At 38.9% G+C, this 16,463-nt stretch overlaps 4 protein-coding genes across 8 annotated transcripts; 2 read left to right on the top strand and 2 right to left on the bottom strand.

Moving 5' to 3' along the window:
• Nucleotides 1-1,164: 1,164 nt before the first annotated feature.
• Nucleotides 1,165-4,210, bottom strand: LOC106348857. Of its 5 annotated transcripts, none has more exons than XM_013788672.3 (6): nt 4,029-4,210; nt 3,081-3,608; nt 2,757-3,007; nt 2,440-2,689; nt 1,490-2,369; nt 1,165-1,406 (listed from the first exon to the last, which is right to left on the bottom strand). In XM_013788672.3, the coding sequence occupies exons 2-6, from the start codon at nt 3,316-3,318 to the stop codon at nt 1,337-1,339; spliced, it is 1,689 nt and encodes a 562-aa protein (XP_013644126.1). In that variant the 5' UTR covers nt 3,319-3,608; nt 4,029-4,210; the 3' UTR covers nt 1,165-1,336. The 5 variants fall into 5 exon arrangements, with proteins under 5 accessions (XP_013644126.1, XP_013644127.1, XP_022562676.1 ...); XM_013788673.3 differs by having other exon boundaries at nt 2,757-2,995; XM_022706955.2 differs by lacking the exon at nt 4,029-4,210 and adding an exon at nt 3,811-3,956.
• A 3,440-nt stretch (nt 4,211-7,650) lies between these two features.
• LOC106352247 (peroxygenase 2) lies at nt 7,651-9,195 on the top strand. Its single transcript, XM_013791907.3, has 6 exons — nt 7,651-7,828; nt 7,923-8,072; nt 8,148-8,233; nt 8,334-8,428; nt 8,510-8,635; nt 8,711-9,195. The coding sequence occupies exons 1-6, from the start codon at nt 7,720-7,722 to the stop codon at nt 8,859-8,861; spliced, it is 717 nt and encodes a 238-aa protein (XP_013647361.1). The 5' UTR covers nt 7,651-7,719; the 3' UTR covers nt 8,862-9,195.
• A 183-nt stretch (nt 9,196-9,378) lies between these two features.
• Nucleotides 9,379-10,909, top strand: LOC106348860 (craniofacial development protein 1). The gene is made up of 4 exons (XM_013788677.3): nt 9,379-9,471; nt 9,560-9,738; nt 9,831-10,019; nt 10,336-10,909. Exons 2-4 carry the CDS (start codon nt 9,562-9,564, stop codon nt 10,681-10,683), a joined length of 714 nt encoding a protein of 237 aa, XP_013644131.1. The 5' UTR covers nt 9,379-9,471; nt 9,560-9,561; the 3' UTR covers nt 10,684-10,909.
• A 490-nt stretch (nt 10,910-11,399) lies between these two features.
• On the bottom strand, nt 11,400-13,906 carry LOC106348859 (30S ribosomal protein S1, chloroplastic-like). Its single transcript, XM_013788676.3, has 7 exons — nt 13,520-13,906; nt 12,586-12,861; nt 12,434-12,514; nt 12,067-12,348; nt 11,883-11,993; nt 11,723-11,809; nt 11,400-11,587 (listed from the first exon to the last, which is right to left on the bottom strand). Exons 1-7 carry the CDS (start codon nt 13,820-13,822, stop codon nt 11,519-11,521), a joined length of 1,209 nt encoding a protein of 402 aa, XP_013644130.2. The 5' UTR covers nt 13,823-13,906; the 3' UTR covers nt 11,400-11,518.
• Nucleotides 13,907-16,463: the final 2,557 nt, after the last annotated feature.

Raw genomic sequence — 16,463 nt, 5'->3', positions numbered from 1 at the left:
GTTTGAACCAGTCAGGCCCTTAATAAAAAAAGAACAAAAAATGTTATTTTGTTAGGATTAAAAAAAATATTTTGTAATTTTGTTTTTTAGGATTTTAAAATAAGCATATGTTATTTTCAATTAATGGCAAATTTTTATTGACATATTCACAATCTATTTTTTATTGACAAATATCACAATCATATAAGGTGAAAAATTTGAAGTTATTTTTAGTGTACAATTTTTTAACAGAAAATTATTTAGAATTGTTATTTATAAGAAAAATAAGATTACTTTTACAATTGTATTTTATTTAGAATTTTAAAAAGAAAAAACACTTATTTTATGATTAAATTTTTAAAGATTTTTCATTAATAATAACTAAAATTTCGGCCCTAAATTTAATAAAATCTCCAATAGTTCTGGTGGTTTAACTAGAAATTGATATGCGTTGATGCGAAGAGTTCGAATAACCCTGAGTAATTTTTTTTTTACTTTTTCTTTTTTTGTCTTAAATTATTAAGTTATGGACCCACAATTTTTTTTTTGCTTCCAGTCCTTAATTTCTCTAGACCGAGCCTGAAAGGGTTAAGACCTGTGTTGTGGTTAACCCCTGACTTCCCTCTTAAGACGGAAGAGGTTCTTCCGCTGCTCGATATATTAACCAATAAGGTCAAAGCCGTTAGGAGGCTCAGAGAGCTCCTTACCACAAAACTTCCCACAGAAACATTCTCTGTCAAGGTAAATTTCTTTTGCCCTGTTGTGGATTTCGTTTCAGACACAATCTTATCGAGTCTTGTCTTGCTTATTGTGCAGAAAGTTTGGTTGCGTTATTGTTTTGTAGTGTGCCATCTTATTTGTGACATTCTTAGTGAAGACACGTTTGTTATATAAGAAACAGCCATTTTGCTCTGTTCAGTTAATCAGTGAAGTTGGTTCATGGTTGATCTGAATTGTTTATAAACCAAACTAGGGATGGGAAAAAAAAACGAACCCGAAAATCCAAACTGATATAATTGGTTAAAGGGTAAATCTAAACCGAAGTGAACCTGACATAATATCTGAATGGATTTTATTCTATGGTATTTTGGGTTTTATCAAATCCGAATTCAAATGGATATTAAAAAAAACACTTATATTCATGTCCCAAGCTTTTGTTAATGCAAATTGCTTAAAATTTTCAAGTTTGTGAATTTTAATATGTATTTTCTAGTTAGAAATAAGTATTTGGAGAACTAAACATGAATTATAACCGGACCCAAACCTAAAACTGGTTTAACCGAATTTTCGATGTGTTATCGAACCCGAGTAAACCCCAACTGACACCAAACCGAACTTTTATATATCCGAATGAGATCTAAATTTGTGCTCCAGAAAACTCAAACCTGAATTGATTCCAAACCGGAACAAATTTGACACCCGAACGCCTAAACCAAACCGAAAAAAAAAACGCTTTGTTAAGAAACAAGAAGTGGAGAAGTTCTGTACATAGTGGAAGCGGTGAAGTTACCAGAACCGGTCTTTATTGACACTGAGAAAACCGGACATGACTTTACCACCGGTATTCCTCATACCATCAATGAGGAAACACCAAGTGGAGCCTAAAGCTCCGACGAAGAAGTCAGCTTCTGACGCCATCAAGAAGTTAACAAGAGGATAGTTCGTGCTCATCTCTCTCCCAAGGCTAGCTTCATACTCAGCCATCGAGTTATTACCAACTTGTCTCGCCACTTCCGTGTAATAGAATCTCCACTGACCATACTCTTTACTCCTGTCCACAACTTCCTTCATCTCCGTAGAGAGCCAGATCCTGTTGAGCTCCGGAAACCGTTCTCTGATCCTATCAGCCAAACGCATATACTCTTCTAAAGCTGCGACTCTCATCTCGCAAGCTTTGTCTCCCATACGCACATGCACGCTCAGCATTGGCCTCGGTATCCACGGCTTGTGACTCGACCACACGCTTTCCTCAATCTCCGACCTCTTCTTCTTCTTCTTCTTTCTCCAACCTCCTGCCGAGAGAACAATCTCAGCAGCTTCTTTCCCAAACGCAGAATGTCTAGCAACGTTCACCAAACCGCAAGTGTATTCCGTTTGAAACCTCATCAAGTATCTAGCCGCCTGTGCTCTCCACCATCTCCTGTCCATTTTCCTGTGACTGGTGAGTAAGCTTCCGTTGATCTCTGTAGTTGGCCTCATGTAACTCCAAGGCTTACCCCATCTCTTTGGTATATGTCCAGACCAAATCTCCTTGGTGCTGTAGTTTTGTTTCCCTGTAACAGTCCCTCTCTCCCACGCTTCTCTCTTCTTCATTACTTCAAACGCACGTTTCCTACACTCTTTCGATGTTTCCGGTAGGAAGTAGCAAGACCAGCTTCCTCTAGCAGAACCTGCAACCAAACAGAAGATTGATCAAGAAGATGTTGTAGCCTAGGGTGTTGATGTCTTTTAAGGACATACCTTTGCAACCATCATGATCTGCTCGGTTATAGTAATTTGAAACAAGAACTCGGTTTTCGTTTATAGCTATTGCGAGAAGACCAGTCATTCCAGCGATCTGAGCTCCTATACCAAAGCCAGGAAGCGTTTCCCAGTCAGCTACAAGGAACTTGAGACTCTTGTCTTCACAGTCCAAAGGATGCTGATGATACCATATTTCTCTTTGCACTCTTCTAGTTAATGGATAGTTATCTTCATCTCCTCCATTGATCTGAAACAAGTGTTTTTATGTGATCATTAGCTTCTTGATGATGACAAAGAATAATATGAAAGCATACCCAAGAAGGAAATGTATGGTTTGATATTCTTGTATCCAAGCGCTCTCTAGCTCGTGTCCTCTCCTCACAGTTCTCCAAATGTGGAGCGTTTGGGACATCAGATTTGCTTATCCCTAGTTTCTTGAAGTAGTCTTCATTGTTTAGTAATAAGTTGTCCCAAGCAGAGACCAAAAGATTCACCTGATCATTTTCTTCTTCTGTCTCAGCTTTGTTCTTCCATTTCAGTTTCATGTCTATGTCTGCACCCATGTCTGCATATAACACAACAAGTCTATCATTACATAAAACATACACAAGTAGTTACCAAAACTTCTTGAAACTTACTGATGATTTGAGAAGTGGAATTGCAAGGAGGAGAAAAAGAGGAGAAGGAGAAGGCGGCGAGCTCGAAGGTGCCAATGGAAGTGAGAGCAGCTAAGAAAAGAGAGGTGAGACAGATTCCACAGAGAAACCCAACCACACAGATTTGACAAGGAAACGAGTTTCCAAGCTTTAATGCTTTATCTGAAACCACTCTCTCTAATGACTTCATGCTTATACCACTAGTACCTCTTGCTTCCATCAACTTCTTGTTGTTTCTGTCTCTTGTCTTTTACTTCTCTCTGTAACTGAAAAGCTTTTCCCAAGAAAAACCTACTTTCTTCTTACCTATAAGTTTTCTCAGGAAACTATCACTTTCTTTTATAGCAACACTTGCCAACTATCAACCACACCTCACATGATATTTTCTCTAACTTTTTGTTTCTTTACTAAGATAAATATATTTATTTTGTGGAAAAAAGATAGATCAAGATACTTCCATCAAACTATGCTTGTTTCTTTCTTCTTCAAGGGGTCCATTTTTCTAATTTCCTGCAAAATGGATAGTAACAGAAAATAAATTAATCATTCTCTATGAAGCAGATCAGACCAAGTTTTTTTTTTTAAAGCTGGCTTCAGAATCTAATGAACGTTTCTGAATTTCTCAGTCACTTTTTCTACCTAAACACTGAGCTGAATAAACACAGATTGATTTAATGGAGAAGATAAAGAAAATTTGAAAGTATAAACTCACGAAACGGATTTGTTGCACTAATTATGGAGATATTAAAGGAGAGAAGAGCATAACTGTTGATCGTATCTGAATTTATTTTTGTAAAACAATTTTGAACTGTAGAGAATCTAGTTTCTTATAATAAAAAAGGAGATTATGAAAACATGAAATTTCGATACTAAATATGAAAAAACGACACTTGGATTATAAAGAAAGAAAGAACAAAATGGCTTTTTTACCAGCTGGTCTGAAAATGAGGAGGGCAGAGAGAGAATCATAACGCATTGAAAGGCTAACCCAAAGTGCACAGCAAGTGAGAGTTTGATGTGAGCGAGGTTGTGTTATTAAATTATAGATCATCACACCGTTTGAAGTTTGATTACTTTTATTTCGTTTTTAATATACTTTGATGTTTGGTGAAGCAATTAATTCCTATGGTGTGCTTGGAAAAGTAGATGTGACTTGAATTAAAAGTTTAGTATAAAACACGGGATGATAATGACAATCGTATGATATATATGTGTTTAATTTTTATTGGCATACACAAATTCAATCATGCGAAGGTTGTTACACAATTACTAATACCTTATGTCTGGTTTCTTTTATAAATGAAGCTTCAAGAACTTAATAATACCATTATTATCTCTTATGAACAGAAAACATACCTAATTGGGCACAGCCATGATCGAATAATATAATATCCATCCAACATTATCATCATCATCATCAATAACATGATACATCATCATGATCATTTCGGTTAATGTATTCCTCACGTCACAACTAAAACCTAAAGTTTCTTTTTCAAATGATAGCTGGCGATTTATGGATAATTTGCTATAGCCTTTATAGGTATAGCTGAACCAAACTCACAACTAGCTCTTGGGTAAGACTGACATATGGATCCAAACACATTAGTGTTGCAGGGCCTCCAACGAAACCACCTGATTGATGCTGCTGCTGGTTAGTTGTTACTTACCTCTTGCCGTGGTACGTCTAAAGATGGTGTCAGTATATGTTGCAAAGGCTGATTAGATGACGACATATGAGGAAATATAGGGATCATATAATATGGATATAGAGAAAGTGAGAAACTAAACCTGTGAATTTGGATCACCAAGAAGTTCGGCTCTGAACCATTGTCAATCAGCTGATCTGCCCATCTTTTCCATTCACTACTCTCTGCTTGAGGATTAGGAAAAGGAACATTATCAGAGAAATCAAAGAACTCTTGAGAGTGATGATGATTAATCAATCAATGATGAGGATTGTGCCTCCAAAGGGCAAATTCCTGCATAGCCAATCTGTGGACAGCTGAAACAATGCAGAATCCTGAAGGAGATGGAAACAAATACCCACCACCAGAGTTGACCACCTGGCAGGGCACATGGTTATTCATTTCAGTTCCTGTCCCCAGAAAGAGTTGCGGTATCTGTCTTCTTCAGAAGTATGTAGAGCTGAATAAGATGAAGACATAGCGGTTGAATATCAGAGGCGGTGCCGGTCCGGATGCATATTGAGCCTAAGGCGTATAAAAAAATTATGCCCCTTGAACATGTTATTTTCTTACTATATTTTAAGTATTTTTGAAAAAAAATTACATAAAATATTATAAAATTACTTTATTTTTTAAAAATGTCAAATGAATTAAAAACTCCGGTTAAGAAACCGAGATTAATCATGCCTTTAGAACATGCAACCAATGAATGAATTAAATTAAGTTGTTATTATTATCAGAAAAGGAAAAAATTGTTTTATTGTCATAGAAGAAAAAAATATAGAGCTGACGATAGAACTAGTGGTCTGAAAGTTAAGAGGTTAAGTTCGCAACTATTACGCTAAAGTGAAATCTTATGTTTGTGGCGTCATCAGACTTTTATAATCTCTGGCGCCTAAAATCTTTGTTTTACGGATTTTAATCGAGGACCGGCTATGATCAAAAGACATGATATGACTACAATTGAATAAGATTATGATTCCATCTTTTTTGTTTAGCTTTAAGATCTCAGTCTCTTCCCTCCTTGTTCTACCCTCAGAAACTGAGGATTTTCAGTCAATCATCATAAAATACAACTAAAAGGAGAGGAAAAATCTAGTGTGCTTAGGTGTGATTAGGTGTGAAGGATCTCCTGTTATGGAACGAAGCATGCTGCCTGCGCTTGGTTTGGCTTCTCTTCTTCAGACCAGAATCGGTTTGGGTCTCCTGGTTCAAGGAAGTTATTCTTAAAGGATCAGTGTCGAACTACTGGACTACAAATCCGTCTCAGAGTTTCTCTTGGCTGACAAACAAACTACTGAAACTTAGAGATGTTGCTTACCCTCTTATCAAGTTGCACATTCGCAATGGTCAAAGCTGTAGGTTCTGGATTGATAATTGGAGTCCCTTTGGGAAGCTTCAGGACTACCTAGAAGGTGGGAGATCACGGCTTGGGATCCCAAACAGTGCGACTTTGGCCTCACTACATCGCAATGGAGCCTGGCTTCTTCCTGCCGCGAGAACAGAGCACCAACTTCAAGTCCTCTCCTTCATCACTACAATGAGAAGAGGATGACTATGAGTGGCATATCTTGGGGAGGCTTTCCAACAAATATAGTACTGGGGATGTTTATAGTCACCTGCGAGGAAATGGCGAAGCTGAAGAGTGGACCAAAGCAATCTGGACCTCACGGAGCATTCCAAGGCAGAGCTTTCATGGATGGTTGGTGGCGCTCAATAGGCTCCCGACGCGAGATAGGTTAATAAGTTGGGGCTTACAGATTCCTTCTCTGTAATAATTGTGATGAATCCAGGGATCATCTTTATTGGGACTGCCCATTCTCCTTCGCACTATGGACTCTAGTAGCTAATAGATGCCGAACTACTCCGCTGCGAAGTTGGGTCTCCTCGCTTCATCAGATGTCGACCCTACCTCCTCCGTCAACTGCTCGATCTCTAACTCTCCTTGGATGGCAAGCTACACTATACTGGATTTGGAACGAGCGAAATAAACGGTTGCATCAATCTCAATTTCGATCGGTGGATTCTCTGTTCTCCATCATTGATCACCAGTTGAGGAACAAAATCAATAACTTCAGAGAGAACAACCCTAGACGCTCCTCAGAGATGTTACAACTATGGTTTCGTTGATCTATCACATGCTCCACATCGACTCTCCTCCCACCATTGATCGTCTCTCTGTTTCTTCTACCCGACAAATCTCTCGGCTCACCATCTCCATCTTACTAAAGGGCTCAATCTTTTGGACTTCCTACTGGGCAAATATCTAAGGTTAATGTGTTCTAAAATATGAGTTTATATTGGGCTGTTGGGCTACTTCTACTAGATCATTAGTGCTTTTGTAAAACGTTTTTATTCTTTCTGCAATTTTAATATGAAGGCAGTTACAAAAACAAAAAAAAAAAAAATCTAGTGTGCTTTTCTTTTTGTTTATCCAGAAAGCAAGAGAAATGAGCATGGAGGTATCATCCTTTTTTAACGTTTTTTCCTGACCGCTGGATTCCACTCGTGTAATCTTACCATCGTCTGAGATTTCGACACGTCATTATTTTGTTAAAAGAAAAAGCGGTAATTTTGTCGGCCACCAACAACAGTTTATATGAAACCAATAAAATACAGCACAATGTGGATCCTATAGCTTGCGTGGCTCAACATGATCGGTCCACACGAAAGAACTTTTGACAATGTAGAAGATGAGCATAACAAAATAACTCAATTTTGATTTCTGGTTTAAATGAAGCAAAAATGGCTTAGTCATAGAAACACATGGAAAGATTACCACGTGTCAACACAGTAGGTAGTTGTTCAAGACGAAAGCAACTCCCGCGAGTTCTTTGGAATCAGTTGCACTCTCTCTTCTCAGATCTCTTTTCTTATTTATAAAAAAAAAGGCCTCTCTGAACCACAAAACACAACTAGAGAGAGAAAGTACAATGGCGTCGGATGCAGGATCAGAGTCGATGGCGACGGTGGCTGCCAAAGCTCCGATAACAGCCGAGAGAAAGGTCCGAACTGATCTCGACAACCGTCTCCCTAAACCATGTTCGTACATTTTCTTTATATTTTTTGCATATGTGTTCTTCCCTCTTGTGCAAGATACTCAACGTACACTAGTTGTTTGGTTGATCCAAAACAGATGTGCCACGAGCCATGGTTGCACCTGACATGGAAAACCTTGACGGGACAAGGGGACACAAGCACAACGACATGTCTGTTCTTCAACAGCACGTTGCTTTTTTTGATCAAGATGGTGATGGTATCATCTACCCATCCGAGACATTCCGAGGTATCTATCTCTAAAGTCGTTTCAACAAGGAGAAAATAATATCATTACAATCATTGCTCTGCTGCTGATGATCAGGATTTAGAGCACTTGGTTTCAACGTGATCTTTTGTTTCTTTCTAACGTTCATCGTGCATCTTACCATGAGTTACGCCACATCGCCTGTAAGTAACTCTCATCGAACGTAGAGCGGTGTGTCTTTATTATCTCCTTAGGTTCCTCAACATGTCTTGTCTGTTTTCTTTTCATAATGGACCAAAAAAGACTTGGATGCCTACCTTTACGTTCCCGATTTACATCAAGAACATCCACAGAGCCAAACATGGAAGCGACACATCTACTTACGACACAGAAGGACGGTTCGTCTATTTATAACTAAACCCTTGTCCAATGTCCGTGATACTTGGTCGGAATTGTGATTATAAATTTGGAACTTTCAGGTACATCCCGGCAAATCTGGAGAACATGTTTAGTAAGTACGCGCGTACAGTACCTGATAAGTTAACCCGTTACGAGTTGTGGCAAATGACTGAGGCTAACCGTAACGCATTCGATTTCTTTGGCTGGTATGTCCCATCCTCTCTTTCTCTCCACTATGATCTCTGTGTTTATTAATGCATGGCGTATGAAAATGGAAACAGGGCAGCGAGTAAAATGGAGTGGGGAGTACTCTACTTACTGGCTAAAGACGAGAATGGCTACTTATCCAAAGAAGCTGTTAGGAGATGCTTCGATGGGAGCTTGTTCGACTACTGCGCCAAGTCTAGAGCCGCTCCTAGAAAGGCTGATTGATCAACATGCTAACATGTTTCTCAATTTTCTCGGCAGCTAATGTCTCTTAACCGAAAACACGAATCAGACCGTAACGTTTTGCTTCGTAAATTTCACATCCTTATAATGGTTCTTTTGGTTTCTATCTTTGACAAGTGCGTTGCTTGACGTATATCGACGTGTCACGGTGTTTGTCTATGGATATCATAGTATGAAAGTTTTGTCGAACGTTGTAGAGGATAGTAATGCGAATAGCATGCAACTTGGTGAGTGAATTAAACAAGACAGAGGGATTATGTTTTGACATCAAATATTGTTATGTAAATCTGAATGTGCTTAAAACAAACCAATAAAATGCAAAATATAGTTTGATAAAGAATGTTATCGTAGGGAATTTCTCTATTATTATCAAAAAGGATTGTATCCAAAAATTGAGGTTTAATAAAATTAATTTGTGATAAAACAACAAATACGAGAAGAAACACAAAAAAATGTTTACAAAACAGGCTTTGAAATTCTTTATTTTATCAAAGGCCCAAAAGCCCAATAGGAAAATAAAAGAAGACACCATTGGAGCGAGCTCGCTCCCTCTACTCTTCTCCGCCGCCGCCTACATCACAAAAGTACACCGGTATTCACCAATTAAAGCTTCCCTCTACTCTTCCATTTGATACCCCATCGTACTCAAACACTCACACTTAGTTCGTGTCCGAATCCAGGAATGGAGTCTCATAACCAATCAGAGAAACAAAGTTCGCCTGAGAAAAGTGGTTCGAGCAGTGTGTCTAAGAAAGTCGCGGAGATGTGGGAGCGAATGAATGCAGGAGTACCAAAAAAGCGAGTCAACTTCCACTCAAAGAGCTCAACCGCTTTGCCCTCTAAAAACTCAGCTAATAGCGTGCGTTTTGCGTTTTGCGTTTTGCGTCTTCGTTGTTATTTTGTGTGTGTGTGTGTGCGCGCTTTTTAACCCTTTTTTTATCTATAACGCAGAACTGGACAAGTTATCTTGGTGTGGATGCGAAGAAGAAGAAGAATGAGCACACAATTGTACTGAAGGAAGATAGCGTTTCGGACAATAGCTGTAGCGAGGAGGCTAAGAGCATTGCTGCAGCCGCTCTAGCTGCTGTCAGAAACGCTACTGCAACCGCTGCAGCTGCATCGAGCCGTGGCAAGGTTGAGGTGAGCAAAAGGCTTGACCTTTTGTGTTTCTTTGACTAGGTCTAGTTAGAATCTAACATCTCTCAGCTGTTTTGAACTAAGAAGATGGGTTTTGTATGAGTAAAGTCTCTGTCTTTATGTGAATGTGACATCTCTCAGCTGTTTTGAACTAAGAAGAGGGGGTTGTGCATGATTAAAGTCTCTGTCTTTTTAAGTTAATATATGATTTTGCTTTGCCTAAGCAACGTTAGAATCTAAGATATTTCAGCTGTTTTGAACTAAAAGGATCGGTTTGTGTCGTGTATGCTTTAAGTTAAATGTGACTGTGCTTTTGCAGATAACAGAGGTCAAAGACTTTGCTGGGCAAGAAATCGAAGTGAAGCGGTTAGTGGAAGCGGGTTCAAAGGAAGCCTCCTCCTCTGCATCGACCTCAGGGGTTGATGCGGTTCTTGAGCAGATAAAAAAGAAACAGAAGCTGAGCGTTTTGGACAAGACGAAGAAAGATTGGGGAGAGTACAAGGAGGAGAACAAAGGTGTTGAAGACGAGCTGGATAAGTACAAGAAGAGCTCTGATCAGTATCTGGATAAAGTTTCTTTCTTGGAGAGAGCCGATTACAGACAGTTTGAGAAAGAGAGAGACGCTCGCTTAGCTCTTCAGTCCAAGAGAAAACACGATGATGTCTGACTCTTTTAACGTCCTTCTTCTGCTCTTTTAAGTGTTCTTGTTTTCTGGTATGTAGAAAAGTGATGTTTCTAAGGGATGTTTTGTCACATTCAGGTATAGACAACGCGGAAGCTGATACGATTTTTCCAGTATGAATCGGTGGTCTAAACAATAATCTTCTATAAGACAGTTTAACGACCCCCTGAGGATTTCTTTGCAGTGTCTAAACCGTGTTTTGGTTGATTGATTGATCTGGTTTTCATCTCCGGATTGAGTTTTGACAGGATCTGAAACTCTCTGTCGAGAGAATCGTGGCGGTTAATAGCTGATATCTTCATGGCTTTGTAGAACATCGAGCCGTCTGGTTTGGTGTATTCTATCCGAACGAACCCTTACCTAGTATCTCCACGAACTTCCTTTTTATAACCTGATCATTGGTCTCTTGTTTCTTCTGGTTCCTACGTTTACTGTTCCTTGCCGTCGTGACCATGCCTTTGAAAACAGCAAGACTTAAGCTTAGTTTGTTATTTAAAACCCTAGACAAACTCGAGTTAGTTGCGATTATGTAATGAGAAGAGTAACAAAAAACGGAAACAGAACGATACAATTGAAAATACAGTTTAGCAGCCTGATTAGCAATGTAATTTTTGTTGTAGCTTATATAGTGAAGGACATGTTTTGTGATACGTTTACGTCAGTTGGGCTCTCAGGGCAAAGCGTTCTGATGGAACTTTTTGGGCATTGCAAACGAAATATAGATTTTAAAAATTACACACACGAGTTTGTTACATATTACATTAAGCTCAAGGATGTGTAGTTGTCTATAAAAAAACTTACAAAAAGAAAGCTTTTGAATCTAAAGATCAACGGCTGGAGGAACGTCTTCGACGGTGAGTATCCCTTCAGAACTCAGCGTCAGTCCACTCTGCTCGAACATATACACCAAACATTAACTTATTATCATTATCCATCAAAAACAAATCTTCTCTGGTGAACAAACCAAACCCCAACAACATAACTTTTGTAAAGAACCAACGGTGGTTATGATCTAAAACTGTACCTCAGGTTGGAAGCGAAGCATGTCAGCACGGGCCATTGCTTCCGCTTGGGCGATTCTCTGTCTGAACGTCTGAGCCATCTCCTCAGCCTTTGAGACAAGAGAAAAGTAAGAAACATGATCGAAAGGAATTGAGAGAACATTTCAGTGGAGATAGTGTTACCTTCTCGAAAACAAGTTTTGGGTTGCGAATCATATCGCCAGGTGTTGGCTCCAGCTTCTTGGTGGAAAGACTTACTCTTCCTCTGTCACGGTCGTGGCTCAGTATCATAACCTGTTAACACTATACGTTATTGCTCAAAGATCATACTAAAAAAAAATTAAAAGAATATCTGTGGTAGAGTGACCTTGAGAGTGTCACCGGGCTGAAGAACGGTTGCGATATCTGAGACACGGTCATGACTGATCTGACTGACATGGAGAAGTCCGTTGATTCCGCCAATGTCAATGAAGGCACCATATGGTTTCAAGCTCTGAACAACTCCTAGGACCACAGATCCAATTCCAAGCTGTGCCTGGCTGTCTGCTACAGCTTTACGGTTGCTGAGAACAAGCTTTGTCTGTTCCTCATCAACCTCCACAAACTTTAGAAGTATTTCTTTATCAAGAAGCTCTTCAGCTGCTGCTTTCTGACAAAAACAATTGTAGAAGAACACACATCATCAGGTTTGATTATCCTTAAAACTCGTAAAAGCTTTTGAGACAAGTACTAACCGATGATATTTGCGAGAATGGTACAAATCCACGAAGACCCTCCACTAGAGCCACTAATCCACCTTTGTTAGCACCAATAACCTACACCATACAATCCAATCCAATTCATGACATTGTCAACCAATGAGTAACAACCAAGTTCCCAAATGTACCTTAGCCTTGACAATGACATCCTCAGCCTGAAGCTGCCTGCATCGTTCCCAAGCAAGTTCGTATTGGATCATCCTTAAGCTCAGTAGCAAACTATCATCGCTTTCGTTTTCACCTATGATGACAAACTCTTCAACCATACCAGGAACTATACCAGCTTCTTCCACATGCTTGATTCTGTGAATGCAAGCCTGTTCAACCGACAAGTAAGCCGAAGACTTTGCGGAAATGTCAACTAATGCACCGTTTGCATCAGTCTTGAACACCGTTCCTTTGACCTGAAACAATGTCATAGCCACAAAATGATGCATACTTCTACATAAGCCAGGGCACATTTATCCGGAGCCCAATAACCGAACCGAAATCTAGGTTTGGTTCGGGTTTGAATCCTATTAATTACCCAAACACATTTTTTTATCTCTAAAACCGAACCTGAACTGAAAACCGAATGGGTACACGAATTTCTATAATATAATTGGTATACTTATAAATATTAACTATATTTAATTTTAAAATAATCAAATGTTTTCAAAATACTATTTATAAACCGAATTACCCGAATACTTTTTATCTGAAATATTCAAAATTATCTGAATATCAAAACTTTTATCCGAAAATCCGGAAAATACAGACATTTAATACCAAAACCCAATTTTTTTGACTCTTTAACCCGAATTAACCAAAAAAACCGGAACCCAATGAAATCCAAAATTATCTCAGATATTAGGCCGTACATGAAAACCGCAAATAACCGAACCAAAACTGAACTTCCTAAATATCAAACCAATCATATATCCCTAGAACCGAAAATCAAACGTATACCCGAAATGCCAATGCCTACTTCTAAAGAAACCAACATAACAATAGATTGCAAATCTCAAGTAGCGATTAACGCTCAAAGTTCGAAACTTTTAATGAATAAAAGATGAGACAAACCCTAGTGCCGATTTCGGAATTGAAGTCGTATTGCTCAATAGCAGCCGCGAAATCGTCGACGGTGAAGGCGACACCTTCCATGGGAGCAGTTCTGCATCGCTCGTAAGCGTCCTCGAACATCTTCTTCAGCTCGAGACGCTCTCTTGTCTGCCCGCTAGACATCGCAACCGCCGCCACGATCGTCGGAGAGACGGAGGCGGATTTGTTCTGCGGGAAGTTTTTGGCCGGTGTCCTCGATAGCCTAGAGGAGGAAGAGAGTGGAGAGCATCTCAACCCCGTGAATTGCTGAGCCAATGGCGCCATTGTTGCCTGCACTCGAAGAGGAGAGTCTCACTCACTCGTATCGTATCTGTTCTATGGTTCTTCCTGCGTTTTATCTCGGGTTAGATAAGGGAGGATTACAAAGATGATGATGATCTGTTGGACTACATGCCGTTTGTTAATAGGCTAAACAGCGTGACGTTTATGTTATGGGCCACGGAAAATTATGCGTGCGTGACGTTTATGACATGGGCCACAGAAATGTGTGACCCCACTCTATTTTTTTCTAAAACAGAAAAAAAAACTCTATATAGAAACAAGTTTGTTTTAAAAAAATATTTTAAGAAAAATATAAAGAAATTCTATTTTATCTATATACTTTGAGATAAAAATAATACTTTTACAATAGAGTTTTTCTATTTTTTCAATATGGAAATAAATATTGAAATGGATTAGAAATGCTCTATTTCTATGTTGTTCAGTAGATGTATACGTAAAAATCTTTTCCTTTTTTTTTGTAAAAATGTTAAGAAATACGTGAAAGTCTTGGTTGAGCCATAGCTATATTACTTCATGGTGGACATGATAATATTTTAAAATCACACATGAATCTTTAACCTTTAAGTTTGTGACCATATCAAATATATGATCATGGGTTTCCATATAATTTACCCAGTGGTAATAAAAATGGTCAAAATAGAAAAAAATTGATTCAATCTTGTAAATGAACGAAAATGTTATGAAACAGATCGTGGATGGCTCATAACCAAGAGATTATATCATCGGCGGTCCAAGAAAGAGAGAGTCGGCCAGCTTTTCCTTTTGCTTATGTCTTTATGTTTTCTTTTTCCTAGTTGGATTATGATTTGTACTTTTTTCATTTATCTATGATGGCGTAATCTCCTATATAAGGAACTTCTATGTTATGAATAAATTGAGACTTTTCCATTACTTTCACAACACGTTATCAGCACGATTGATCTCTAAAACCCTAAGCTAAAATATCGACCATAAACCCTAAATCTCTCTTCATTGCTAAAACTCTAATCTCTATCGATCACATCTCTTTGATCATGACCATGATCTGTATTCGACCACTGATCTCAACAAGATCGATCTGTGGACTGATCTCTGCAAGTTTCAGTACGCCTCAACTATTCCAGATTGTACGATCAGCATGTTCCAGTCTGTGATCAAATTGTTCTAGATCTACGAGTTCTTTGACTGCAAGTACCAGCTCGCGTACCAACGATCCCGATCAGCTCAACCTAAGCTAATTTTTTTATCTCTATCTGAATCTCCATCGATCTCTCTCTTTCTCTATCGATAAACCCTAATCACTTTCGATCTCAACTAGTACCCGATCTCAGCTCGCGGACTGCAAGGAAACAGTTTGGACCAGTCCGCGTAAGGTTCCAGTTTGTACCAGTCCACGTAAGCTCATTCTCTTGGTGCTCCATTCAACCCATCAAAGGTTTAAGGTATACCTAAACTATAAGAACCCAGAATCGAATGAAATAATGTTCAAAGTGAAACCCTAAAATCTGTAAACCCTAAATTACGTGTGCATGGATTGTTTTATTTGATTGATTGAATGTTTCTTTGAGGTTTAAATCCATGTGAGTTAGGATTGATAGTTTTTATAACTTGATTGAATGATTTGAGATTTAATATTGCATGTTAGAATCTGTTATAATATAAACCCTAAAATAGAATCTGTGTATTGCATAATCCGAATTGAATGTTTCGAGGTTTCATATTATACTAGGTTGATAGTTTCATGATATAATCAACTGTTCTGAGGTTTAAGATTATTTGCTAGAAGCTGATTGATTGATAAAACCCTAATTTTGAATTGAAACCCTAAACCCTAATTTGCGTATTCCTAAAATCAGATTGCTTGATTCCATCTTGCTAATATCAGCCTTGAAACTGATAAATATCAGCCTTGAAACTGATAAATATCAGCCTTGAAACTGATTAATAAAATTGATGGAATCAGTCTTGAAACTGATTGTTTTGGTTTTTCATGATTGAAACCCTATTTTTGGATCGAAACTCTAAATTGTGTAATGCTTGAATCCGTTTGATTATTTTTTATTATTGATCCAATTGCTAGTCTTGATAAAACCTAATTGAATCTGATTATTCGTCTAGCTAAATCTCATACCTGAAACTGATTGATTAATTTCTAAACCTTGATTGAATGTTTTAATATTACTGTAACAACCCGCCCCTTGGGACTCAGGCTGACAGCGCTGCAGCGCGCCGACCCCAACCCCTCCATTATGGAACACCTTCCATAATTAGGTTGTTGGTGAGCGTCGAACCCAAGACCTCACCCTTTAACAGCCTTCCCACAAGACAAGTTGTCACCAATTGATCTGCAGGTCAATTGGTGACAGCTTGTCTTGTGGGAAGGCTGTTAAAGGGTGAGGTCGTGGGTTCGACGCTCACCAACAACCTAATTATGGAAGGTGTTCCATAATGGAGGGGTTGGGGTCGGCGCGCTGCAGAGCTGTCAGCCTGGGTCCCACGGGGCGGGTTGTTACATAAAAAGTCGACTTTTATGTAACAACCCACCCTGTGAGACCCAGGCTTACAGCGCTGCAGCGCGCCGACCCCAACCCCTCTATTATGGAACACCTTCCATAATTAGGTTGTTGGTGAGCGTCGAACCCAC

The sequence above is a fragment of the Brassica napus genome, chromosome C7 (genome assembly GCF_020379485.1).
Source record: "Brassica napus cultivar Da-Ae chromosome C7, Da-Ae, whole genome shotgun sequence".
Classification (NCBI taxonomy): Eukaryota; Viridiplantae; Streptophyta; class Magnoliopsida; order Brassicales; family Brassicaceae; genus Brassica; species Brassica napus.
The sequence above is the reverse complement of the archived record's forward strand: the minus strand, read 5'-3'. Positions and strand labels throughout refer to the sequence as shown.

Bases quoted from the DNA above. Each gene is read 5' to 3' on its own strand.
- LOC106352247 (XM_013791907.3), top strand. From the start codon at position 7,720: ATGGCGTCGGATGCAGGATCAGAGTCGATGGCGACGGTGGCTGCCAAA. The intron at 8,073-8,147 runs GTATCTATCTCT...GCTGATGATCAG, and splicing joins CCCATCCGAGACATTCCGAG to GATTTAGAGCACTTGGTTTC. The intron at 8,234-8,333 runs GTAAGTAACTCT...GGACCAAAAAAG, and splicing joins TGAGTTACGCCACATCGCCT to ACTTGGATGCCTACCTTTAC.
- LOC106348859 (XM_013788676.3), bottom strand. From the start codon at position 13,822: ATGGCGCCATTGGCTCAGCAATTCACGGGGTTGAGATGCTCTCCACTC. The intron at 12,862-13,519 runs GTTTGTCTCATC...ACATTGTTTCAG, and splicing joins ATTCCGAAATCGGCACTAGG to GTCAAAGGAACGGTGTTCAA. The intron at 11,810-11,882 runs GTAACACTATCT...CTTGTCTCAAAG, and splicing joins CAAAACTTGTTTTCGAGAAG to GCTGAGGAGATGGCTCAGAC.
- LOC106348857 (XM_013788672.3), bottom strand. From the start codon at position 3,318: ATGGAAGCAAGAGGTACTAGTGGTATAAGCATGAAGTCATTAGAGAGA. The intron at 2,690-2,756 runs GTATGCTTTCAT...CACTTGTTTCAG, and splicing joins ACCATACATTTCCTTCTTGG to ATCAATGGAGGAGATGAAGA. The intron at 2,370-2,439 runs GTATGTCCTTAA...GTTTGGTTGCAG, and splicing joins AGATCATGATGGTTGCAAAG to GTTCTGCTAGAGGAAGCTGG.
- LOC106348860 (XM_013788677.3), top strand. From the start codon at position 9,562: ATGGAGTCTCATAACCAATCAGAGAAACAAAGTTCGCCTGAGAAAAGT. The intron at 9,739-9,830 runs GTGCGTTTTGCG...TCTATAACGCAG, and splicing joins CTAAAAACTCAGCTAATAGC to AACTGGACAAGTTATCTTGG. The intron at 10,020-10,335 runs GTGAGCAAAAGG...GTGCTTTTGCAG, and splicing joins CGAGCCGTGGCAAGGTTGAG to ATAACAGAGGTCAAAGACTT.